This window comes from Ammospiza nelsoni, chromosome 9 (assembly GCF_027579445.1).
Source record: "Ammospiza nelsoni isolate bAmmNel1 chromosome 9, bAmmNel1.pri, whole genome shotgun sequence".
Classification (NCBI taxonomy): Eukaryota; Metazoa; Chordata; class Aves; order Passeriformes; family Passerellidae; genus Ammospiza; species Ammospiza nelsoni.
In genome coordinates this window covers 26,233,035-26,260,859 of record NC_080641.1, presented here as the reverse complement: position 1 = coordinate 26,260,859, position 27,825 = coordinate 26,233,035, and the positions used below count along the sequence as shown (strand labels likewise).

At 45.6% G+C, this 27,825-nt stretch overlaps 1 protein-coding gene across 1 annotated transcript; it reads right to left on the bottom strand.

The window, feature by feature from the left end:
- Nucleotides 1-288: 288 nt before the first annotated feature.
- Nucleotides 289-27,825, bottom strand: DMAP1 (DNA methyltransferase 1 associated protein 1). The gene is made up of 10 exons (XM_059478608.1): nt 27,782-27,825; nt 27,254-27,409; nt 24,644-24,735; nt 24,062-24,257; nt 19,595-19,753; nt 18,326-18,493; nt 17,207-17,392; nt 14,272-14,343; nt 3,400-3,472; nt 289-1,588 (listed from the first exon to the last, which is right to left on the bottom strand). The coding sequence occupies exons 2-10, from the start codon at nt 27,353-27,355 to the stop codon at nt 1,242-1,244; spliced, it is 1,395 nt and encodes a 464-aa protein (XP_059334591.1). The 5' UTR covers nt 27,356-27,409; nt 27,782-27,825; the 3' UTR covers nt 289-1,241.

Genomic DNA, 27,825 nt, shown 5'->3' with positions numbered 1-27,825 from the left:
TGTCAGAGACCAGGTCAGTTTAACCCTCTCTGTGCTGCCTGGGTCCATGCCTTTGTTTCCAATTCCAGGAGGTGGCACCGAGGAACAATGTGGTCAGAAACACACATGTGGGCTCCCTCCTCCTACAGGTATGGCCACCACCACCATCTCTCCCACCTTCCCAACAAGCCAGTTCTCAATGGACACCAACTGTACTGTAAATCAGCCCAAAAAGTTTGCAAACCAGGACACTCCAGACCGCAGGGAGGGAGGGGTGAGATTCCAGATTGAATGCAGTAGGGAAAAAAATAATAATTCAAAAGACTCCTTTACAAACATGAACCTGTCTCAGTGGAACTCTTCCTTAGGACTCAACATTGTCACAATCAAATAGGACATTACTCAAGTCCAGGTTAACGTGTCGCCTCTGCCGTTGACAGATAAGGTGTTCTCAATATCCTGCAATACATTATACATTTCAGAAAGTAAAGGTCTGTGCCGCTACCAGGGGCAGTGCGTCGGAGGCGTCGGGGATGCCACGGTGTGGAGATGGGCAGCTTTCATCAGGCAGTTCAGCTCAGCTGTGACAGGGGACTGCACAGAGGGGAAAGCAGCCTCAGCTGATCCCCAGGCTTACCCTTGGCCCTGAGGCAGTGGTGAGGGGCTGGGCAACCTGCCCTCCTGGAGGCAGGGAGGAGAGGCCGGTGATCCACATCCTGCAGAGGTGCATGCACAGGACATTGCCACAGGGCTTGCACTGGAAGAAGCCCTAGGCCAGGCTTTTCTTTCTTGGCACTGGAAGTAGGGTATAAAAACCCTCCTTTGCTCTTCAAACACCTCTGTCCTTCCCAAGCCTCCTGCTCCAGGCAGGGCTACTGCTTGACTCCAGGGTCTCGGGCAGGTCATGTCTCATCACCTGAAGACTGCTTTCCCCACCTGCTTCCCTCTGTTGAGCAACCCTTACGAGGCTGCGTCTAGAGGGAAAATGCCTCAGGTTTGCAGCTGTACCGTTGCTGCCTTAGAACAAGCTCTCATCACCCAAAGCCTCACCGCTTTGGTCCACAGTGGCACCCACACCAAGCCATCTGCCTGCATGCAGGATGTAGAAAGCCCTGCTGACCCCACCTGTAGCACCAAGAACACTGTCCAGCACAGGAGACAAGCCCAGAGAGCAGCACTGGGCCTTGGGGGGGAACAGGCGTGTTCTGCTCCCTCGGACGCGCATGCCTGGAAGGAGAGCAGGGCAGCATCCCCAGCGCTTGTCAGGGCATCTGCGTCGGAGACCTGAGTGCGCCCTGCTCTGCCCCCCCGACCTTCCTCCTCACCGAGTTGGGGGTCAGTGGTGCTCCTACTACATCAATGATCTGGTCCTTGGTATCGCCCTTGCCCTCCTCAATGCCGAGCCCTGTCTGGCCATCTGGATGGGCGCCTTCCACACTGAGGGGGCCGATGCTCCCAGCCTTGGCCAGGGCCTCGTAGCGGTGCCGTAGCATCTGCAGCTCGTACTCGCAGTTGGCAAAGGCTTGTTTCAGCTCGTACAGCAGCACCAGGTCGCTCCGCAGCTCATTGAACATCTGTACAATCTCCTCTGTGGGCATAGGGTTAAGATCTAGGGAGAAAAACACTGCCTGTTAAACACCCAGACCTACAGCCCTACAATGAAAAATCCCTATAAAGGTCTCGGCTGCTGTTTCATTTCCACAGAGATACACCAGCCTCTCTCCAATAACATGGATCAGTAGCAATTGCTATCCCTAAGGGCTGCACTCCTATTTCTCAGGCTGTCCTTTGGTTCTGACCAAGGACTAAGGGTGAACCTGCAAAGTCCAGGACTCAGCAAGGGAAGGGTGATGGAAGACCAGATGATTGAATCTTGCCACCCACCAAGTCACATGAAGACAGCTCTGTCTTGCAGAGAGTTTGGATCCACACTGCTGCAAAGGGCAGAAGAGCTCCTGCTGCTACCTACACCTTCACCAACATCAGGTGGACAGGCTCAGTTCTGTTGCCTCTCTTATTGCTCTTCCCAGGGCAGGTCCAAGGCAGAGAACTGCTCTGCTGCTGTGTTACAGACTTGTTTGTAGCAGCAGCTACCTTGCATTCTGCTGCACCCCACCATGCACACACACAGAGCCAGGAAGAGCTGCAAGTTCTGCAGAAGGAAAGGATCAAGCTCTGCGTGTTTGTCCTGATACACAGCAGTGGCCCCTGTCTGCAGGGCTGCCCACCTGACCCCCTTCCTGCTGGCATTGGGTTCACCCCCACAAAGCCCAGGTGTGGTTCTGCACTCTAAGGTACAGCAGGGCCAAAGCCCCAAGAGACCCTCAAGATATGTGAGTTCTGTGAGTCAGGAGTGGGGAGTCAGGAATCCCTCCTTACCCTCATGGAAAGTGAGCTCCAAGAAGCACTCACATGCTTCCCTCAGGCTTCCCCAGCAAGCACAAACAGCAACTCCCTTAGTTCTACAGCAGAAAGAGGAAACCATCCTGGCTGAGCCACTTTCACCAGCCACAGGAGGCCTTCGGAATGGCACAGTCTCTGAGACAACATATCAAGCCATAAACCAGTTGGCCCAAAAAACTAACAAGACTTAACAGAAGTCAGTGCTGGAAACGGGCTCAGTAATCTCCTGTAAATCATTAATAAGGCTTCTATTTTTCTATTTTTCTCTTTTCCTACCTTTAAATGTCTCTCTAGCCACAGTGGGGGAGGGAAAGGAGCATCAGGTGTCTAATCAAGAGACACTGCATGCAGGGACCTGTAATACCTGCAAACTGTCCCCACTGCATGGAGAGCAGCCGCTGGCCACAGGCTGCACTTCTCCCCCTCTAGCCACAAGCAGATATTGTACATGTTAAGTGAGCCCTTCTTTCAGCTGCTTAGACACTCGAGTTCAAGAGTGAGGGATGTGTGTTTACTCGCCTTTCAGCAGAGATGCTCCAGATTTTCACACAGCATGCAACCTATAAAGGGGGGGATGAACAGTCCCAGATGTATTTTGGACTTGCCACCGTGAGCAGTAAATTAAGAGGAAATGAAGCTTAAAAGCAAGACAGGGCAGCCCTGAACAATGCGCATGCCGTGGTCACTAACACACTTAGAAGTAGCTCTCCTGGCAAGGCTGAGATTTGCCTTCCTAATACTGTGCTGCCTCTCTTGATGGTTAAAAAGGCCCAAACAAGAGAGAAACAAAGACTCTTTTAAAAGATTTTTCTACTGGGAGGAAAAAAAAAAACCCTGTGCATCTTGTTCTGGCTTTTACCCTCTCTTTTTTTTTTAAACACATAAAATATTTTAAAAACCATTCACATACTGTTATTCAAGAAACTGGCTGTATTACTAGGGGAAAAAATAGCCCATCTCGAGAACAAAGGCTAGCTCTGTGTGTCTCTTTCTCTCTCGCGTGCCCCCTTTACTCACCTACTCCGAGTTCCATCAGCATCTGCTCCAGGGCTTTAATCTTCTTCTGTCCCACCGAGCTTGGCAGTTTCATCTGGAACACAAAGGTAACAGAGCCACACAGCTCAGAGATAGCCCTCACTCACAGCCGTCTAGTTCAAAAGGCAAGAGAGCTTTTCTTTTTATAGTGCAGGGGGAACAAAAAAAAGAAAGGGAGAGAAAGGAAAATCAAGTGGTAAGAGCGGGAGACAGGGGCTGAAAGTTTTCAGACTAGGTCTGAGGGCAGGTATTGAAAAGCCCGGTCGTGAGGGCTTTTATTTTCTCTCTCGTGTGTGTGCAAGACACGCTGTTTTACAGTTTCCATGTGTCACTGAATTAACAACAAAAGTTCTTCTTGGCTTCAAACCCTCTCCTGTGGTGCCCAGCCCATCAAAGGGCTCATTTACACAGCGGCTAATGTGCAATGCTGCCCTACTTTATTCGCTTTAGCCGGCCTGATTAGACTCATGCGCTAACAGACTCACTTCTCCTTTTACCTGCTGAGCCCCAGACCTGTGGGATTCATTTACAGAGCAGGCTTTGTAACAAAGGGGAGAGACAGAGAGAGCACAGTTACTTGACTGGCGGAAGTGTGCACACACATTTACATCGGAGCTAAGGGGCTAGGTGAGAGAGGAAGCATCAGATGTGAGCTATGAAAGGGAATTGGAGCTGGCCAGGAGAGGAAGAATGCACACACTTAGCAGGGTCCTTCCTCTGCATTCATTTGGGCTCTAGCAGGAGTGCTAGCTGCTCAGACCAAGCATTTATTAGATTACCAGCAGCACAAATGCAGCTGGCACAATATGGCAGGGAGAACAGGTTTCCAAGCCCCACGGACATATTCAAGAAAAAATGAAAGCACTTGGCTAGGCTAGAAGACACACCAGGAAAGAAATGGTTCTCAATACTGCATTGTCAAACGCCCTTCTGCACAGGCACAGGCTGCCCTTCCACATCCAGCCCTGCAAAGGTGACCTCACACCTCAACCTGGGGATCCCAATCACCAACCCAAGTTGCCCAGCAGGCCACGGAGCAGCCAGGAGGCAGGAGCATCCTGCAGCCATCCTGCACACACCACTTACTGACCAGGAGCCCAAACCTCAGCCACAAGTCCCCCAACCACAAGTCTGCAATGTGGCAGGGAATGACCTGAAGGAAGGAACATTATTCACCCCACCTTAAAAGTGGCCTCTGAGGAGAGCTCACCGGGAGGGCCTGTGGTCACCTTACTTGCCATAAGCCACAGGCTGAAGTTGCCCAAAGCAGGCAGCCCAACATCAGTCTCCCAATTAGACCCATTACTTCCAATGTTCTCTGCCCCAACACAAAAATGCCAAGAGGCTCCACCTGGAACTTCCTAATTCCTCTGAATGCAGGAGCACTGCATGCACACACACATCCCCAAATAGTGAGAGCTCTAACTTAACTCAGCTATGGCTGTTAAGTTAGAGCTGCTCCACAACACCAGTGTAGGACCTGTGTAGGACCAGAAGAATCCTGCCTTCTCCACAACATCACTTCAGCCAAGACACCAGAGTATGGATGCCATAGAGCACCCCAGGGGAATGGGCCTTTCACAGTATATGCTGAGAAGCACCAGGTCCTTTTTGACAGATATTAGCACTCCAGCAAAGGACCAATAGGATTATTAGGAGATGATTTCTAAGAAACCAGCCTGCCCCTGCCTTTTTTTTTACCCCAAAGGTCTTTGGCTTAGTGCTGAGGTTTCTGCACAGCAGTCAATTTCATACTTCTTTCCTACTTGTAAAGAAACCAAATCTTTGCAGTTCACCACAAAATGATTGTTTTAGCAGAAGAAAGGCTGTCAAAGTTATCACGTATTTGGATTTCACTCAAGTCTTCATCCCAGAGTCTCAACTTGAGCAGAACCTCACTAAAAGAGGTCTTCTGAGGAGCTCTCCTGCACAGATCACCTGCACAGGCTCTGCTGAAAAGGAGAGGGTAGAGTCCTAAGATAAGGCAGCCCAGAGCACTGGGACAGGAGATGTTCTGTTTATTCCACGGGTGCCACTGCAGCTAGCAGCAGGAGGCCAAGGAAGAAAAGGTCACTTTGCACAGCTCAGCAGAAGACTGAGTAGTCAGTCTAGAACATCTGGAAGATATCCCTGAAAGCAAGAGGATTCAGCCCAAAGAATTGTTCTGTGCCATGAGGAATCACACAGAACATTTAATTGGTGACATACCCAAATCTGCCTCAGCTTGGGGATGTAAGGGCTGACCTAGTCAGAAGTTCTACCCTTAATTTCAGGGACACAACAAGCCCAGCATCTCCTCACTGAAAAGCTTGTGGACACACAACATTTGTGTGACTATCACAGCCCTGAGAGTGTCCTCACTCCTGCCCCAACACCAGACATTGAAGCCTTTTTAGCCAAAGACAGGATTCCCTTCTGTTAATTTCCTTTCTGGCAAAAGCACGTTGGGCACCAAGCCAGCTTCAGGAACAAAGGACAAGAAAAGTTCATCCTTGGCTAGGCTAGGTAGACAGACAGGAGCTCTTGGTTTGTTGGTCAGAGGAAAAACACAAGCTTTCCTCCTGGAGGCCTCCACTAAGCAAAGCCTTCAGCTGTGACGTTGTGCACATCTGGATCATGTCCCACACTGACACTCTTGAAGATTAGGAGATGGAGCAGGGAGAGGCAGGACAAATTAATTTAACTTCAAAGAAAGGAACACTTAAGATGCTGAGGAAGAGTAGGACTGTGAGTTTAGTTTAAAACCACATCAATTAAGCTTCCTGTTAATTCAGGCAGGAGGATCTGGCCTGCAAACAGGAAGGCTTCATTGGTTTCTCAAAGCAAGAGTATATTTTAATTTTACCATCATTAAGAAAATGTTATGATTTATGTGGCTGCTGTCGGACTAATATCTTTAGAATTTAGCTGGCTAAGCCAATTCATCTCTAAGACTGATGAAGGCTGATTGCTCTCTATGCAAAATGTATTAAAACTAAATGAGCAGTCTATTACTCAAACGCTGCTGATAATCTGTTAGCCAAGGTCCGTTAGCTGGGCTGCCTTGTTGCAAGGGAGAAGTCTTCATGCTCTGTACAGCTCTGGTAAGACCAAGCTTACATCAGAAAGCCTTCTTTGTTTTGGTCTTTCAAGCAGATATGCAGGGAAGCAGCACAGTGCTGGAAGTGGTGCTCACTTGCCCCTCATTCCCAAGGAATAAAGCGATCTGCAGGGGCCACAAGTGCCCGCCAGCAGCCCAGAGAAGAGCCCTCTGGCTCATGATGTCTGCACTGGGAGATGTGGTTTCTGTGGGCCATATCTCTGCATTAATGAAAGCACCCCTTCAGGCAACCTCACTGCTGACACCACAGCTCCTGGGATGTTCTTGGTGTTGTCATGGATGGAGGCCTCCACAGGGGCTGAGGAAAATTATGTTCCTCTGAGAACTCCAGTGAGCAACCACAGCTTCTGAGGTGAATGGCATTTGCCCTTTTCTTTCCTTCCTCATAGCAGACTATTATTGTTATTTATTATCTTTAAAGTCCCCATATAATAATAATACCTGGGAAACAGATTGCTCCCGTCAGAAAACTGATTAGCTGGGATTTTTGAGGTTACTATATTTTGGATGCTCTTCTCCTTTGACAGCCTCTCCCTACAGCCCTCTTTGCAACACTAGCCTGTGCTTATAATTACACCAACATCACTTTTGATTTAAGGACTGTAATCCTTTGTCCTTGCTATAAACAACCTGCATTAAACACACGAACTGCGTGTACCAAGAGAAAAATAAAGAGCTACAGAAAATTGTGAGTCAACACCACAGAGCCACAGTACCAGAGCCTGCCTGGGATACACAGCCTCTGCTGGAATGCATTTGGTCTGGGAGACACGGAATACAGGGCACTGACCTGTATTGGGTCATGCAGTTTAAAAAGATCAGACCAGAGCAGCCACCACACCTTCACAGCAAGGGCTGGGACTGGGGTGGACTCTCTGCAGCTCAATTTCTCTACAGGATCTCACCATGGATTACCCTTGAGGTTTTGCATGATACAGGGTTTTTATTTAATGTTCGAGGCATTTTGCCAACAAAACCTTGCTAATTCACACTAATGACTAGGAGACCTACTGCAAATTAATTGCTAATTGGCAAAATTCATTAAATTAACAAACAGGATAAGAAATAACTGAAGATATAGCCTCCCCAAACAGACTTGGTTCATTTATTTCTGTGTGCCATTCAGTTTTCATGATTTATGCTAATACTTTTAAGCATAGTTGTAAATTTATTTGAATCTATTTTAGTAGAGTAATGAAGTCTAAATAATAGCAGAGCTTGCAACACAGTCCTGTTATGTCTCACAGCATCACCACCTGGCAGGTAGAGGCTGTCATGGGGATCTGCAGTAGGAATGGAAGAGGTCTGCAGGACCTACAGATTCAGTCAGGGCCCTGTGAGTGATTGTATTTGTGTGGTCATCTTAAATGTCCTGCTCTCAATCCATCACTTTCCACATAAATGCTCCTTTTCTGATGCTCCCAATTTCCCACTCCTCCCCAAAAAAATCTTCTTCTGTGCTGAAACCTTTTGTTTGGTCTACCACCAAAATACAAGGTTTTTAAAATTAATCAGTGGTTATTTAAATATTTCACATGAACCCTCCCTGATGCTGCACTTCATTTTAATTCAATTTTAAGGTTTTTTCTTAAAATCAGCCTTCCCCAATCCTAAACAATATAACTGTCCTAAAACATTAACCCTAAAATCTCCACACATCTGACCTATGCCTGTACAGCTGTACTCGTGGTTTTATGCACCAGCACCAGTATTGTTCAGCATGATAATACAGCTCACTGACATTGAAAACCACCTTCCTTATGGATTTCAGCAGCAAGAAAACTTTCTCATTAGGCACTTTCTTCATGGATATCTTTAGAGTACTGAATGGTTTAGTGGATTTCCAGGAAGGAGTGCTAAAGTTTCAGATGAAAAATGTTTTTTGCATTTTCTGCCTGAAGGTCAAACATTCCTGAGTTGCATGGCTCTACTCTGCAGGAGCAGAGAGCCTCCACTCCTGTACAGTTTTAAGACCCAAGGAAGGAAAGAACCATATTAAGTACTTTAGTCTTAGAGCTCTGGAATTTGAAAAACCTCAGCTGAAAAATTCAGTTTTAGATATGAACTTGCACATTTCTGAAATTCTGAAGTGCTTCACTGCATGGAACTGAAGGGCTGCAGAAGAAAGAACTGCACAGGATATTTTTACTGGGGGTATTTTATGCTAAAAGTACATTACCAGAATGACACTACAGTAGTTTGTTTTAAGCAGATCTGCAGATTCCCAGAAAGTCCTACCCCTGCTCTCACTACAGGCACGAAGACCAAGCTGAGACCTGCAGAAAATGGAAATGGCTGCAGCCTCTGACAGAAAGAAACCAAGAGCACAGCAGTGTGTGCTGTGATTGCAGGGAGGACCCTAAGACTGGCCACAGGAGGGGGAATTCCAAGGACACTCTACCATAGTACAAGAACATTATGTAAACTTCCAGATCAGACACAGCAAAGTGTAGCAACACGTGCATCTAGTCTTGAATTGATGCTTTTCTCTTAAATAATTTAACTGAATCTCCACTTACACAAATACCAACAACACAGTGACTAATTGCAGTCCAATCATTATATTGGTTACACTAATGAAAGAAAAAAGTGATATATATGGAGCTCTGCACACAATGAAACTGGCTGATGAATGACACCCCAGACTGTCTCACTAGAGCCACACAAATGTACTAAAAGCTTCTCAAATCCAGGACTGACAAAGCTCCCTGAGGCCTCATACTGCATGGACACTGTTTGGTATTGGATGTTTCAACAGAAGCAGCAACGTGGAGTGTCCTTTCCAGAACTGCAATTTATTTTAAAGATCCCATTCCTGCACCCAGAGTGATCCCACTCCTGTAGCCAGAGTGCTCTCCTTATACCCAAGAACCTACTAAAGCTTTGGTCCAGATGCTCTCCCACATCAATGACCTCCACAAAAAAGGTGATGGATGGATTTTCTTTCAGCAATTTAACATTAAGTGCCTTTCAGTTTAGCTAAACACAAGAATGGAGGAAAAGGCATGTTGGATTCACCTTCTCTAGTTCATTCAAGATTTTGTATCCTTTGCAGTTCTCTGTAAAAATAAATACACCAATATTTTCATCTTATTTCATTCTCTACAGACAGGAGTTTGATTAGGAAATGCACAGCACTCTCTTGGCCCTAATTAAAGGGCATATAGTACAACAAATAGATGGCAATGCCACAACATGAGTTCGATGCAGCCTGCATCATTTCTTCATAAGTTTTATTCACAGAAATGAGAGAACTACTTCCCTTCTACACCTGTCAGACTCCCTGTGGAAATTACTCCCAGCCACTCTCTTGAAGAGTGCAAAACATACAACTTCACTAATGAAAAATTGCTAGCAGAAGCAACAAGCACATCTCAGCTAACTAATCCATGGGATGTTCAGACCTGGAAACATAAACTTTCCCCACCTAATAAGGGTGTGCTGATCTCCATGAGATTGATGTCAGAACGCCTTGGAGTGCAATCAATACAAAGCAAATAAATAATTAATTGCTTCAAGTAATTAAATTTATCAAATCCAAATAAGAATAACTGGTATTTTATGGAACTGCTTTCAAAAGCTGAACCTCTGAAGGGACGGTATTGATCACAGGAGGACAGACAGATGTGTCACATGCTCACTGCCAATGAAGTCTGGGTTTGCATTAATGACAGGGAAGGAACAGAAGCCAGGAGCCTCCAGTGCAGGGTAAACAGCCGGCGTGCTTGGCCATGTAATTATTGGTCAGACCAAATACAGAGAATAAACATGTCTAAACACATACATACAACCCATCTTCCTCCAGAAATATCATTCACCTTGGACTTGCAGGAAGCACTTCGTTCTCACTCCAAGAAAAAAAAAAATGGAAGAACTCACACACATGCTTCCCCACACAACCACAGTAAATTCTTATTCATTAATCAGTGCTAAAAAAGTGCTTAGAAGGCTACTAAACATTTAAAAGCTGGTGAGTGTGAATTTTTGAATCAATGGGTACTAAAGCTCTACTTGTAATTTTCCTTCATTTCTTTCTTAATTTGTTCAGCTGGCAAAGGTCTACAAGATCCCAGTTAAGCAGATGGAGTCAGGCCGCTGGCTGGAAGCCTTTTCTGAGGGGAGGAGGCCAGCTTTGAATGACTAAGCTGGAGCATCCCTCAATCCTTCCTGCAGACTGAGAATCCTACAAATATCTTCTCATCACAAGGTTTTGTTTTGTTTCCAGATGAGACACCACTTAAATCAATTCTCTTCCAGTTCCTTTGCTTCCAAACCCATGAGAACTGAGCAAGGACACAGACATACACCTCAACATGCAGGAGTGGGTACAAACATCCACCCTTTCCCATGCATCATCTTCTTTCTTAAGCCACTGCTGCAACAATTCAACAGCATTACCAAAATTGTAAGTTAAAATCCACTGACAGAGCTGAGAGAGAACTTAAAACACACTGCAGAGATGTTAAATATGGCAAAGTCAAGTGCTCTGAACACAACAAAGGTTAAATTTAAAAGAAAGCTGAACATACATGGTACAGAAACACTGTGATGAAATCAGAACAAACTCAGTTCTGCCATACTGAAGCAGCATCATGCCCAGATCACAAACATGAGGTTACTGTTTGTTTGTCTGGATCCTGGAAAAGATCCAAGTTCAACAGCTCCCATCTTCCTTTCCTTCAGGCAGACCCACAGCAAAGCATTCCCTTCTCATAGCTCCCTGCTTTCCCTTTAGTCTTTTCTTCACCTTTCCCTGTTCAAATTCCCTACACATCTCTCTTTTCCTCTGGCTCTTTGGGTGTCTGACCTCCCAGCTGAGCAGAGCTGGTATAACAGGAAGTTTTCCAGAAGCAATGCTTAGGATTAATAACACACTTCTGATGCTATTTTCATAACACTGTTTTACTAACATCAAATGCAAAGATCTAAAATTCTTTTCAAGAAACTCTTAGAAGGCTCACCCCTCTCCAAACATCTGCTACTGCCTCCTGTTCTCAGTGGCACCAAGGCAATACACTGCCTTGAATTAAGAGGGAGCTTTTCATAATGCCCAGCTTGCCACTGCCTTAGAGAAACTTGCAGTCTGTGCTGTCAGGAGGCAGAGGGAAATCACAAGCAGAGCAAGGGCACGGGGGCTGTGGCCTCCTTTGCCTGTGGCCACAGTGCCATGGAGAACAATGGGACACTGAGGCCAGTCTGATAGCAGCCAGCTTGTCCAAGTCCCTGCAGAAGATTACTCTTCAGCGTCTGCTGAAGGAGAAACTTTCAGTTATGAAGAATAATGGCTCTAAGTGACCATTAATCCTCACAGGGGGAGAAAAAAACAGTCCTCAAATTCAGCCTGTCCATAAGATTGTGTAAGCTGTAATGACAGGGAATTTGAAGAGCCATGGCTATTGTCACAAAAACTACTGGGAACAAATTAAGTTGAATGCGGATTCCTAACTTTTTCTTCAAGGACTCATTTCTATAAATTAATTTTAACTCAGATTTCAGACTAATTGTAAATCCTCAGGAAAAAAAAAAATCTCTAATCAAAGAGTAAGTGCTATTATCCTGGGGATGATATGGTACATTTTTCACACATGACAGAGGTTGAGCCCTGATCTCACTGCAAAATCCAACTTCACCTAACCACGAAAGGCATAAAGCACAGTAGCAAAGTATGAAACAAAGGAGGAAAACAGAAGCCTTTAGGTGAGGAACTCTTTAGGTCTTCAGGCAAAAAGAACTTACTGCAGGAAAGAACAAGCTTTTAGAAATCATTTTTCAATGTGCTAAGGGCAAAACATCTTATGCTGGATGTTGCCAGAGTATGAATTTCCAGCACTTCATTCCAATTCCTCACTTAGTCCTAGTCAGCCTCCACCCTGATCAATTCCACATCACTGGAGATCAGAGGGTTTACCATATAAATCCCACAAGTAAAATAATTTGGATTAGCATGGACTGTCAACTCCATAACAGTTGGCACTTCAGCACCTCTTGCCAGTTCAAAAGGCCTGTACTGACCTCATGTAATTAATTCTCCCCATCATGCATCTCTGAAGCAAGTGAGTCTCATAGCTTCCATTTTAAAAACAGGGAAGGCTTGGATAAGGAAGCCAGGTGACTGGCTAAAAGCCACAAATGAATTCATTTTTCTGGCTTAGAGGTAGGTTTCACACTTCCAAACAGCAAGGTGCTGTTTTTTCACCTAGATCAGTGATGAACCATCTTTTTAACTCACAAACCACTGGCAATTCTAAGAACAGCATTTATCTCCTTAAAAATTTCAAGTAGAACATAGAAAGTTGCTCTAGGTCACTCCAGGAGCTTGGACACTGCAGGCTAAAAGTTGCTGAATCAGACTGCCATGCCTCAGCTTAACACTGCATCTTGTGAGCATGAGGGAACAGATAAAAGCAAGTAGCACCCATTTTCATGAAGGCTGGGATTTGAATTGCCTGTTTGGCACACAAAAAGGCTGCTGGCTTTGCCAGATGGTTCCATAACTGATACATTATTGCTCAGCTTCTCTTCCAGAGGGGGTAAAAAAAATAGAAAAGATCAACCATTACTTATTACTTTTCAAAATCCTAATCAATCTCCATAAATTACTCTATTTATCTTAGTGCTGGAGAACACATCTGCCACGTCTCAATAAATCTCAACACCTGCACTGCAATCTTGCTTATCTCTGGACTGTGACTTCCTCAAGGCTGTAGCCCCTCACTCAAACACTTATCCTGCAGATGGTGGCACTGGTACACTGAAGGGGCCCCCCAGCAGTGGCCCTGCTGAGGCATCCCACCTCTAACACACACATGCACCAGTACATCAAAGCAGCATTATCCCAAACACATTTCCATTAACAGCCAGCAAGATCTGCAACCAGTCTGATATCAAAAGAGCATTCCATAAAAACTGTCATTTAAATTTACTGTGCCAAGTGAGGATGCCAGGCAAGGAATGTACTCATCCAACTATCCAACTTTGCTATAATAAAGCAATTAAAAATCTTCTTTTTTTTTTTTTTTTTTTTTTTTTTTTGCTAGGATAAAAGCAAAAAGTACTTGTACAGGCACACAGGATTTTGATATCAAAACTTCTCTGAAAACATTCAGTTGACCAAGCAGGTTTAAGTTACTTGATATCCCAAAACCTGTGGCAAAGAGGCAGGGGTCAAGTCTTGCTGATATATGAAAGCAATACAAAAACAGCAAGGAAGTTCTTTACTCAGGAGTATCTCTGCAACAGACTGAACACGGGGGGTTTAAAAAAAAATCTTCTAAGATAATGTAAACAGAAAAGCTAAAAATTCTACATGTTTATGTGTTTCTGGCTTTTTTCAAGATACAACCTGAACATGCAGTCCTTAATCATCTTAACTAGATGATTTTTAAGGTCCTTTCCAGCTCAAACCAATCCAAAAGAACCTCTCAGCTAGCAACACACATGCTCCAAGAGGCCCATTAGTTCTGGCTGTGAGCTCTGTTTGGACTAGAGAGCTCCATTTGGTTGTGTCACAGGTGTCTAACAGCAGAGCAGGCACATTAGTGACAAACACCAGCAAGTTCAGGTGCCTCTGCAAGGCAATGAGTTGGCTTCCACAGAGCCAGCATTCCAGGTTTCTGAGTCTCCACATTTATAGAATTCCTTTCTTATTTTAGAGACAAGAACTCGACTTTCTTTAGCTATAAAAGGATGAGGAGAGAGGGAGGCAAAGTGAAAGACATTAACAGAGGTCCCATGGGAACAGGACAAGAACCTACCCTCTGGCTCCGCAGCGTGACACCTGCAGATTTGAAGTCAGGAAACTTGATGCCAGCAGTCTCAGGAACAGCCTGAAAGAGATTGAAACAGGATGTGTTGATGGAGGAAACACAAGAAACACAACATTTCATATAGAGACTATCTGAAGGGGAAACACAATTTCCTATGACAGAGAACCACCTGCCACGGCCACATGTCAGAGCTGAGGCAAGAGGAAAATCCCAGACAACAGGATTCAGTGGGAAAATCCCAAGCAATTCATTGAGAAAACTACTCAAGGCATCTTTGGAAAGCTCAAACATTTTTGGTGAGTTGGTTTGAATGCACTGCTCTGCACAGGGACTTACATCCACCCACACAGAAACCCTGACCCCACATGGTAGTTATACATATTTGCACAGTATCATCCTCATCCAAATTTGACCCATTTCACTGATCAAAACAGCCCAGGACTTCCCTAAATCTTGCCTTTTGACTGTAAATTCTCAAAGGAATGAGCTGAGAAACCTCTGATCTGTACAGACCTGAGGCCACTAATGAGGATGCAAGGGCTGCCCCCTCCCAGGGAGGCCTGCTGTTCATACGTGTTTTGCCATTTGTCCACACATTAGACAGTTTTCTTTCTTTCTTCATATTTTAAGTAGAGCATTAAAATGCAGCAAACTTCCATGTTTCTGCTGCTAACAGTGGAGCATATAGTTGCATTTCAATGAAATGGAAAAAAATAAATACAATCCCTTAAAAATCTATGCTGATGAGGAAAGCAAAAGGTGAGCAGACTTTTAAAATACTAAACCAGGCTATCTGTGCAGTGAATGGTTTGGGTTCCCCTGAGTGGATCAGCAATACTTATGATTCAAGCTAAGAATAGCCACAACCTCTGCAAAACACATGCACAATTGTGTTTTTCCAAAAGCAAGTCACCTCAAATCTCCCCATTTCTTTGGAAACAGCATTTGCCTTGCTGTACCTAGATTTCTCTGCAGAGAGGCTCTGCAGCTTGCTCTTTCTTTGTTCCAGACAGAGCTGAGACAGCCAGGGCTGCCCCAAGATCATAAAGAGATGCTGAAGGACAGTGACTCAATTTCTCAAGTTCCCTGCCAATAACTCTCACATCCCCATCAGCTATCTCTAGGTCTTGGTCTTGAGGTGGCACCCTGCAAACCACTCTGCATGGCCAGGCATTAAGATTATTTCAGTTATCTGCTGTCTGTCCAATAAAGAGAGGACCTGGGAAAAGACTCCTAGACACGGCCATGAAGGAAAAAGTATTCTCTAACTACCAATAGGGCTAATGAACTTGTAGAGATCACTTTGATCTTTGGTAGGATACAGCCTCCCTGCTTGCCTTATTAGAGACAAACAAGGCTGCAATCAAAAACCAATCCCGTCTGCTTCCTTTGCACAAAGGCTGGCTTCCAAACTCCCTGAACTCTGCCCCTCAGCTTGTTGCTGAACACCCTGACACAAGCAGTGTGGGGAAATCAGCATCACTGCCTCAGCCAAGCCAACTCTGACTTGCATTCAGCAATAAAAGCAATTAAATGGGTTCTTTTGCCTCATGTGCCTGTACAGCCTGTACATGCTGTAAACGCTTCAACCTCAATTGACTCTTTGCTAAATGATTTTCCTTTGTTGAAATGATGCTGATGCAGCTCCCGATTCAAATTCTTAGTTAAAATGCAATTTTTTTCTTAACATTTCCTGGCTATAGTTGGTAATTGACTCCTAATGGACTCTGTCATGGATGAAATGATGCTACTGCAACAACAGAAACTGCTTCTCTGCCCACCCTGGTGTGCCTATGCACTACATGCCTGCAGACAGGTCCTAGACAATGTTTAGGGGTGAACTCCCTTGCCTTGGCACCCTCAGCATCTTTCCAGCCCCATTCTCTAGCCCCCTTTTGTTCATTCCCACCAGTGACAAACTGCTTTCTTCACGGGAGATATGCCAACCATGGCTGAGCTTTCCCAGAACAACCCTTTGGGGAATTCAATGCAAAAGGTGCCCAGTGGTATTATATTCATCACACAGCAGGGACACACACAGGACATGACACACCAAAAGGGTGTTTTGAGCAAGTGGTGGCCATTAGGCACACTTCAAGCAATAACTGTCTAGAATTCACTGCTTCTCCCTGCTCTCTGTACAGAACCTTTTGGAGAAAAATTACTCAAGTACTCTCTGTTCACAAGGTGAAGGGACAAGAATTCTGAGGGACTCGCTGGAAACATCTGAGATTTTTTTAACAGCCCTTTCCTACTGAAGGCGCTGAATTTAGATCAGTCCATGCTGTCCACCTCTTTCCAGTAAGGGAAGCTGAGGTAGCACCAAATGTGAAGTGAAAGCTGTGTGCTGGGCTCCTTAGAATGCAGCTCAGCTCATGGAGAAATAGCCATCAGCTCCCAGAATACAAGAGTCCCACAGCAAGGCTGCTCTGATCACAACTGAGGATCAGGAGAGAGGCATAGCTTGGGGAGATGCTGCTGAGATCCAGGAGCTGGGGACAAAAGCAAAACTTGAACTAGAAAAATAAGGCAGGTGAAAGACAATGGGTTTGTGGGCCAACCCTACACAGTAGCAACAGAGTACACTTGGAAGAAGCAGGGAGACATGCTTCTCCCTGCCATGATGCATTAACAGCTGGCATTATTTCATCCCTTTTGTCAGGCAGGGAAAGATAAACAGGACTTAAACCAGCATTTTTCAAATGGGAGAGAGACTGAGAGCACACCAGGGGATTCAGACAATGGCTGCCTTACACCAATCTGCCTTCCAAAGATGTAACCAAAAAACATCTGCCAGAAGGCAGCCAGCAGTTACTCCTACCACCCAGAAAGGGCCTCATCCCCACAGGACTGCTGCAGAAAACGTTACCCAGCCAGAGCATAAATAGGGTAAAGGGGAAAAAAAAGAAACATAAATGTTTACAGGCTTCTCTGTCTCCTTCTTCTGTGGCAGCTTCTTCTTGGGAGCCTTGCGCTCAGCACGCCTCTGCTCAGTGGTGGTGTCGGCAGCTGTGATGAGCTTCTGCAGGTCTTGGGTTCTCTTTTCTCTCTCTTTCTTCCTGGTTTCAATTTTACGGAGCTCCTGGATGAGGTATTCTTCTTCTGCCACCTGCAGACCAGAGCGCGTCAGGGCAGTCAGAGAGCAGAGGAGGCCTGGCAAGGCAAGGGGGCCCTCTACCGACAGCAGCTCTGCCCTGGGCCAGCCCGGGAATGATTTCATGCTCCTGCCTAACTTCTTGGATTTGTAGAGCACGTTACACTCCATAACCTTACCCTGCACCCACGGCAATGCCACTCTACAATCTGGCAGGTACTGGACCACAACCTTTATGATGCACCCTTCAACAATCCATAAATTACTAATCCCATTTTCCAGAGATCAAAAGCACAGAAGGGTTAAAAAGCCCAAATATGCTGTGGTTGTAAATACAGTGTTGTGAAAAGAAAAAAACTCCCCGCCCCAGTCATAGCATATAGAACCTAGAGCAGTTCTGACACCTATCAGTGGAGTGAAGAAGCAGAGTAAGTCACATATGAACTTGTCCTTGGGGGGAACTAACTGAAAACTGAAACTGATGCTCTCCCCCAGCCTATGGAGAACACACTTTCTTAACCTCTGAACTGTAGGACCCTCACATAGCTTCAACACAGAGAAGAACTAAGCATGTAGATTTAGTCTTTGATGCTTTCTGGGAAGATTTCTACTCTCAGATAAATAATTCTCTCTCCATGAGACTCTGGTATACTCATAACAACACTGAGAATTTGCTTCTATCAGAGGACTAATACAGTCAGTGTCACTGAGAAGGTCAGACCATTACTCTGTTCATGTAGACCTTTCTCCTGGATAGTCAGGTTTCTCAATGATTGTCCTTTTAAACTCCTTAAAGGGACATTAACCCAACAACAAAAGCTGTACTCAGGTGTTGCTTTTTTCTTGTCCAGCCCTTCTTTACCTTTCCCACCCTCTGGCCTGCATCATACACCTCCTGATTCAACTTATCAATCTTCTGGAGAAGTGATGCTCTCTTCCCCAAGTTACCTGCTCTGGTGTCCTATTGTAAAGCCTTTCCAGCTGTTCCTTCCTTCGTCTCTCATGGCCCGCATCAAAGACTGGGATTTTTAGGTCTGTGCCGGGAGCTGCACGAATGTTTGCCAGCTTGGCACAAATGTGGTAATACCGTTCCTTCAGATCCTCCACTGACCTTTTCTGTGGAAGACATCACAGGATGACAATATTATGGAAGAACTAAGCAAAACCTTGTGCAGAAGCCACCTAAGGACCACGAGGATGTCACATACAGTACAAGAGACAGTGCCTGGAAGGCCTAGAGGAACCCTTGCAGTGCCAGGGGAATGACAGGGAAGGAGGAGCTTCTCAGTGAGCTGCATGAATTAACTGCCAGGGTTTACAGCTACTGCTCTAAAAATACCCACCAAAAGATCTAACAGTGCTGAGGGTTTAAAGACAACACAGCAGTGGAACATCCCAAGCAGTGAAGATAAAAGGATGCAAGGAGAGTTGAGAGGAGAAAGCCTGCAAGCAGGAAACTGCAACAAATGTGCAGGTCTCCAATTGGCTCTAGACAATGGTCATTCAAGTCACAGCCAAAGTATCAGCAGCATCAATTCACTGCCCATCATTTCATGAAGTCTGAGCTGTGCTCCATTAACCCAAGCCCAAAACATGTTTGGGCTGCTTAGCTGGGCATACTCTTGTTATTTTACTTTGCTCTTCATGTGAGCATTTCAGAGGATAACAAGGAGGTGTTCTGTAGATGTCACATCATTCCCTATGTCACCAGGAAGCATGTAACCAGTATAGCAGATCAGCAATCATGACACCAGGGCTGCAATTTCAGACCACTGACAGTCCCTGTTTCACAGCAGAGATGATGGAAACCTGCACCATGTCAGATCACAAGTCAGGAGCAGCACCAGGGAGAAGTCCCAGCCCCCAGGGTTTTGGGAGATCCTTCTCCAAGGGTCTAGACTGAAATATAGAACACCTAGCCTGCTCAAATAAACTCTCCAGCTGCCTTATCTTCAAGGGACAATGATCTGTTCTCCTGGCAGGTGCAAACCTTCTAACTTTCTAATAAAACACAACATGGAATAAGAACAAGTCACAGTGGATTCAATTACAAACAAAGCAAACAGCAATGCCTTGTGCTGGAAATTCAATATTCCCTGCTGCCAATAATTCATTCTTTTCCCCTAATTAAGTTGATATAAAGGGTAATTTGGTCTTTCAAGTGCAGAAAACCCTGCACATGCCATGGCAGCAGGTTGCTTGGCCCCCAGGACTCACCTTGAACTGCTGGTGATCATAGCGGTCGTGAATGACCACGAAGCGCAGATCGAAGCGCCGAGCCAGGTCGAAGAGATGGTCTGTCTCAGCCTTGGTCCACGCGTCGTCGTGGAGATACATCTGGTACTCCTGCTCTGAGTACACAGGAACCTGCACTGTCTGTGGAGAGAGAGAAAACCATGGTAGCTCTCCTGCAGCACTGCCCTCCTCGCTGCCAAGACACCTGAGCCAAGAGCATGAGCACAGCACTGACAGGAGGGGGCTGCCAGCACCCTGAGCAATGAGTCCGGATAGGAAACATGATGAGCAGGCAGAGGACCTGAAATGGAGCAATGTGTGATCCCAAGGCCATAACGTGACATTCAGGGAAGCCTACAAGGAACTACTGCCTAGGAGGCTGAAACCTATTTCAGATGGTTTACAAAGGCAGAGGTCAGCAACCCACATCCTGACTATGGGTTTCAAAATTTCAGGCTAACATGACAGTGAAACCAAGATTCAGCCTCCCTGCATTCCTCCCATACAGCAAAACCAATACCTTGGCAGAAAGTGTTCTGACAGTTGACTCTTAGGTTGGGACATGCTCACTCGTACAGGAAGAACAGGAAAGGCAAGGGGCAGTAATCCCCAGCCTTTAGCACACTTTCTCCTTTGATACTCAGACTACTTCTTTCATGTTTGGCGCAGACAGTATCATGAAGATCTGAAAGACTGTGTACTGTACAACTGAAGGCTATAAACTTGGCAGATAACTTTGTCCCTCCCTTTCCCATAGATCTTTCCCCCAGCAGAATGACAGAGCCAAATGACAGTCCAACTCTCACAGTGTCCTAAAGGACCAAGCCCACACTCCTGTCCCCAGCCTGGGACTGCTCTGCAAGGCTTCTATCCAGAACACAAGTGTCACATGAGTACTAAAGCAACAGCAAAAATACTTAGTACATTAGGGGAAATCCTAGCATGTGGTAAAGCAAAAGTGTAAATAACCCTGTGCTTTCCTCCCTTATTGCCTCTCACTCCCTCCTGCAGCAAAACTTTGCTCAGCCTGAGGAGGTCCTGCCTCCAGAAGAAAACAGTGTGCATGCAAGCAGGTGTGCTTCAACACCTCTGTGGTTTTGTGTCCTGTCATGAGGAAAGTCATCCTCATGAACTCCCTGGAGCTCAGAGGAGCATTTCTGAGCCTCCAAGTAACAGCTTCTTTAGGCCTACTGCCCTTCCTCTACCACTTAGACACAGAAACTCAAATGTGAATGAGATCTCTTGGGGATGCACTGAACCTCAACCTTCAAGTACCACCTCCACCAGGAGCAAAGCATCTTACCAGACACTATAAGGATGTCCCATGCACATCATGAAACAAAAATAATTTCTAGAGGAGCACACACACACTTGAGAAGAGCCAGCAGGGCCCTCTGCAGTGGATCATGGCAGATGCCTCAGTAGACAAGAGAATGTGACAAGAGCAAAGATACTTCCAAAACACTTCCTCAGCCCCATTCATGGCTGCTCAGGTGAGAACCCCTGAAAGAAATCAGAAGGTGGGAACAGATGGAAAGTTTGAGCCAACCATGGGCTGACAATACATTCAAATGCAACATAACCATGAAAAGGCAAATATGATCCCCAGAGAGGGATTTCCAGCAGAAACTGGCAGTGTTTCAACTGCACAACAAGAATACTGGCAGGAATAGCAACTCCAACACTACTGATCCCTGGTCAGGAGAGGTGCACTGAAATGGAAACAAGTACAGAGAAGAGCATGAGTAATGGGGTGGTGAGCCTGCCTTCCTAGAGCAGACTGGAAGAGAACACAGCCTAGCAAAGCAAGTCTGAAGGAGAATCTGACTGCAGGCTTCAAGTATGCTAGATGAAATGAAAGGAATACTCATGGGAAGAAAAGAACAACTGAAATAAGAACAAAGAAATTGACTTGCAAAGAAATGCCAATTTAACACGGAAAATTTAACCTGGAAATGAAATGGAGCAAAGACAGCCTAGAAGAGCTTCCCAAGGAAGCACGGGGGCAGGAAAAGCCAAGTGCTATTCAAAAGGAACTTGATCAGTTTATGAAAGGGACTGGATAGTGGGAGGACCTGAAAGAGCCAAGAGGAGGATTCAATAGCCCAGAAAACCTCTCTCAGCCCAACATTTCCCACTATAAATTCACAAAATCATCAGTATCAAATTAGCTGAAACTGCTCAGGATCCTGGAGCCACAAGACAGCTCTGTGAAAACATCAGCACAATGCTTAATAGAGGTAAAAATTCAAACTGAACAGTAAAAATTATGAGAGAAATAGAGAAAATAGCCCACATAAATCCACCATGCTCTCCTAAGTGGAACACTCACTCCTAGTCCACACATTTCAAAAGAAAGGATATTTGAGAACAAGAGAGTGCACAGGAGGGCATGTCACATTACAGAGAACACAGCACACAGCAAGGACAACTTACTACATCATGTAACACAAGATCTCTGAGGGACTAAACCTCAAGGCAGCAGTTTGAAATGAGCAGAGGAAGCACCTTTGCACACCACACAAAATTAACTTGAAGAACTCATTAGCATGGGTTACTCACGAAGCAGCTTTCTGCCCTGAATGTACCTAGCAAGAATTATTAAACACAAATTTCAAATTAAGAAATCCTTAAGCTAAAGACCACCAGAAAATAGGAAAATATGTATTTGCCCCATTCTCATACTCTTTCACTAAGCCTTTACTAATGGTAATAAAAAAAAAAAACAGTATTGGCTGAGAGAGGGCTTTGCTCTGACACCAGCAAAGCTGCTTTTATACTCCTATTTCACAGCCTGAAACAAGGCTCAGTGTACATGGTTAAACCCAAGTTCATATTTTGGATCTCACAGCAAAGAGGAGGGAATTGTACTGGAGACTGGAAGCACAGAGAAAAGGGAAAGCAACTGAGCAGTGACCCAGGAGCTTGGTTAAAGAGCTGGAGTGATCAACAGGACAGACTACACAGGAAAACAGGCTCATGGCAAGGGGAGAGAAAGATTCAGACAGAGGTATCAAGTATGTGAGAAGAAACCCACAAGAGTCTGGAAAAGTAGGTAAGCTTCCTCTGATAAAGCAAATATCTGCAAAACTCTTCATCAGTGCCTTCAACTTTCTCAACTACAGCACCACAAGGGTAACAACTTGCTCCTGATATTAGGTAATTGTGCATTTGCAGATGGCAGAGGTCTGTATCACTAATCTAAAGGTTACAGCCTTGCTGAAGGCTCTTCTGCCTGTCAGCTCACAGTACCTGATAAAGTTAAGGAAACGAGAATCGTGTAATTAAAACACCCAGATATGATGTGTGGCCCCCTCTGATAAACTCAGTTGAACTCAGCCAAAACCAGTTCCAGCAGTAGAGTCTTAGAGACAATTAGCCTCACAAAGTTTCACTCAGACAGCTAGGTAGGTGCCTCGACTAAGTGAGTCATACTTCAGACTTCCACCCCAGACATCAGAGAAGAGATACCACAGGAGGCTCTTACCAATGTCCCAGCTACAGGAAAAGCATCAGTCAGAGCTGGAGCCTTCTAACATATAAGGTCAACCAACCACTTAACTCTGCAGGAAGCCAAGCTTTGTTAGAGCTGATGCTCTGTGGGTTACAAACTTAAAATATTGTATACGGTTACACACAAGCAGAGCTTTTGTGGAATCGTGTTAGCACACGGTTTTCTCACTCTTTCATATTTGCATCATGAAGGGAGTGAAATTACATTATGGAAGCACCCTAACTCTGCTCCTTCCTAACTTTGGAGGTCCTGACTTTGAAGTATAAATCTTGATGTAGTTTTCTTTGTGCATACACATAAAAGGCGCAGCCACTCAAAGCAGATACATCTGGGACAAAAGACAGCAGGAGATTACAACAACACATTGTGACAATTTAATGTAAGATGCAAAGAGCAGGGGACTGCACCACACTGATACCACGGGAGCAATTTCAGAGGGAACACAAAGTAATTCAGCATCTGTGCTGGAATCTGGCCAAGAGGTTCCAAGCCACCTTTTTGGCCATGAAGCTCAAGCCATTTTTTTCATACTGAGCAAAATAGCAAGATTTCTGACTTTTATGTCTCACTCAGAATAGAATACCTTTTACTATCCTGAGCCTGTAATCAGGGGGAGGGTGTTGGTCAGGAATAGAGGTAGGTATCACGAGTTCTCCTCACCAAATCACCAAATCCATGACTGCACACCTGAAACACCAGGGTCTCTACCAAGCTCTGACCACATACAAAGCCTGCTTTGCCTGAATGATTTGGAGACATTAGTCCATGGTCACAAGCTTGCAGGTCATGCTGCAATTAAAAATGCAATTACCAAATATAACTCAGCCTTCACGTGTTGAAAGAATCAACTTCCCATCTGGACAGCCAAGGAACTGACTGAAGGGTATTTTCCAGCTGCTGTTCATATGCTTTTGTTTGAAAGTGCTCCCACTTACTTTATTAAATCTGGCAAAAGGGTAATCCTTCCCCTCCTCTGCTGCCCTCCTCCAGTGGTAGAACATGGCTCCATCTTTCCTCGCTGGGTTGGTGAAAGGCATCCACTTCCAAGGCCGGACTTTCTTGGAGCCCAGTTTTGCTTTGACTGTTCGATAACCCTGAGTTGTGTCGCTTGGCAGCAGCGGAGGTGCATCCCTGTGGGGGAGAAAAAGTGCTGGTGATGAGAAGCAAGAAGCAAACCCAAAGAGATTTCAAGCTCAGAACTCTTTTTGCAGATGGAAAAGCAGGTGCTATTCCCAGCTGAGATTAAGAAAAACTTAGATACAAAGGCTAAGAGCACTGGTTTGTCTGCATTAACTGTTTTGCCTGTATCTAATTAATTTCCTGTATCAAGCAAACCCCTCAAATTTAGAAGAGGGAAAACAGACACTGTCCATGACTGAGAAGGGCACAAGCATGGGCTGAGCACAAAGGGGAATCAATCTGAGAAGCAAGACTGCCCCTGATTTCAAGAGGATGATGCCCTGCCACCAAAAGCCAAGGCCACCCCACAACCAGCACAGATGACCATGTGCTCTTACTTTTTGTCAGAATAGAGAAGTGCATAAACTTCTCGGTGCATTCCTTCTGGCCTCTTAAACGTCAATGTCTCTGAGGATTTCTTGGATTTTTTCTGAAACAAAAAAACTGCACTTTAGATTCAGAAGTAGAAATTCCTGAGGAACATTAAAACTGTATAACCTGGTGCCGTGTGATGGCTTTTACTTTTATCTGGTTTTAGACACCTTGAATTTCTCCAGGAAAGTGCCTATTCCTGCTGGAAGACACTGACAGACAAAATGTACCCAACTTTCAGTGATAGGGCTCACCAGGACCCACATTTGCTCTTGCTGATAACACACTTAAATTCGAAGCTGAACATCTGGCTGTAGATTGCAGGGGCTGGTGCATTAAGCCCTTCCTTACTAGGCAAGCACTCAGTGGTATTAATGCACTTAATTACGTGATTCTCCACCTTTTCAAGTAAGAAATGTCTTCCCAGCTTTTTATAGTTTTTGTCACTTTATTCTGCAGCAGCTTCAGTTTTTCCATCTGTGATTACACCCTTGCAGTAGCCCCTTGGCAAAACCCCCAGTGTCACCTACCAAAGTTCTCTGGCCCCCAAAATTCTGCTCTCCCATTTACGCAGCAAACAAATTTTTTACAGTTTCCTCATAAGAGGAATTCAGGGTACACAGCCCAACCTGGCCCCTAAACCCTTGACAGAGTTGATGGTCTCTAAGACACAGCCCAGCTCATACCCATACACAAGTTTATTAGTAATCAACTGTATCAGGTGACCAGCTTTGGATTCAGGTAGGTACAGTAACAGCCACACTAAAAGTTACATTTCATTTAAGTGGGAAAAGATTAGTGAGCATTTGGTCTAACTGTACCATCTTTATAACTACTACCCCCCACACTAATATTACATACTTGCTTACTATATCACTACCAAATTTTAAATCAGAATATTTTTCGTAGTAAAACTAACATTGCATCATAAATTGTGCTAAATCCATACAGCCACCTTTATCAAGCAAATTCAAGATTGCACTGAATGAAATAAGTCCCTGTCATCTTGGACTACAGCTGCTTTCCATAAAACTTCATGACAGACATGCATTATATCAGCACCTTTTCATCCCTAACCAAGCACCTCTCTCTAGTGTGTCCATCACTTTGCCCAGCAGCAATGTAAGGCCAACCAAGGCAGCTACCCACAGGTCACCACACACCCTATATGAACACAGGCTTCTGGAACTCCCCCAAAGTTCCCAGATTTATTAAAAGTTAATATCAGAAGGCCAGAGATCAGCTCAGCCAGCCCTTTTAGGAGTTGAGAACAAATTACTTGGTCGTGCTGATTTAAATGTTTTTATGCCTAGTAATTTTTATTTTAACATTCTCAGTCACTAATGGACTGGAAAGTACTTCATGGTTCTCCTGTGATTTCAAGACATCAATCTGTTTCTTTTTTAATTGAGAATAGATCTATTTCCTGACTGAGAACTGCACTGTTATGAGCAACTTTGCACTCTCCATGTGATAACAGCTTACACCTTTGGTTTGGCTTCACTTCTGTACTTTGCAGAAATTCAGAATGTTTCATTCAATCCCCCCTGCATGCCTCCCAGAACTTTTCACTGCACCTTCCCTTCCTCTCTCTTCCCATTACAGCAAACTTGAGGAGAAAACCATCTTGTCCCCTGCTCCAAAGAGACAGCCAGCACCCAGTACTCCCTTGGCTCTCTGCTGCCTAACACAAACTCATTTAAATCAAAGAACTCACAACTCCAAAAGAACTCACAACTCCAAACACTCAGTGGCAACACTCAGGCTGAAGCCAGCCATCAGGCTGCTCACCAGACACTGTTCACCAACACAGCCCATGACCAGCAATTCCAACATTTCAGCCTTTAAATGACTGAAACTCACTGGTTTTCCATCACACCAATTATACTGTGTGCCCTAGCCGGGCAGTGAAACCACAGTGCCTCTCCTTCAGTTTTGTTTTGATTTTTTCCCAAATACACAGGCTTTACTTCAAATCAGACCATCTCTGCACCAGAGAGCTCATTTCAAAGCACCTCCACATCCCATAACTACTCCTAAGTTGACCTTCCCAACACCTTGCAAAACATGGAACACCCATGACCCTGCCCAAATTTAAAACACAGAACACAAGTTACTGTAGCACATTACCACACAGAATGCAGCACATCATGTCAGACATCCTTAACAGAGCTCACTAACTTGCCCCAGGCAATGCATCCCAGTTGTCCCAAACCCCAGCCACACACTTTCCACACACAGTTTGGAAGACTTCCGTCATTCAGTCAAGTCAGACAATATTTTCTGTCTTCTAAAACAAGACTGTATTGTATTATTTCCACTTGCTTCAGGACTAGACACTTCACAAAATGAAAGTTTTAAAGACAGCTGAGAATGTCCTGAGGCCTGGCCCAGCTCAGCAGGACACAGCTTACACAGCTCCAGCTTAAATCCCACACCAGATGCCATAGCACAGGTAACTAAGAAGGTACACGCTTAATTCCATCCTTTCTTCCAATATTCACCCCAAACACCACATACAAGGTCAGAGAGTGCCCAGGAATCACGCAGGAGCCCCTCGGGGCACTGCACTTCACCTTATCCGAGTTGATGATGTCCTTTTTGTTGATGGTGCCCGTGTTCTCTGACTCCACGCCTCCCAGCTCCAGGATGTCCCGTACATCTGCCCCCGTCGCCATGGCTCCGCCTGCCCTCTGGCCTTCTCTGCGCCGTCCTGTCCGTCCCCTCCAGCTCTGGGAGGGCGGGAAACCGGGGGTCGGGGGTTAACTCCCGCGGGGGTGTCCCGGACCCATACAAACACGCGTGGCTGCGTGTGTGTACACATACCCGCACGTATATCCGCGCACACACACGCGTATCCGTGCACACGCACACTCACACACTTATATCTACATAGACACACACCCCCCTCGGCCGCCTCCCATCCCCCCGCCAGGCCCAACAACGGGGCCTTGCACCCGGCGGGTCCCGGGGGTTCCGCACGCCGCGCCCGCGGCCCGCAGCGCCGCGGGGGGATCCCGGGAGGCCCGCGGGAGGGCGTGCGAGACGCGGCGCTCCCCGCGCGGCCGCGGCCGCCCCGCTCCGAGCGGGACCCGCGCACCCACCGGCGCCGGCTCCGCGGCCACCGGGACGTGCGGCGCATACGGCG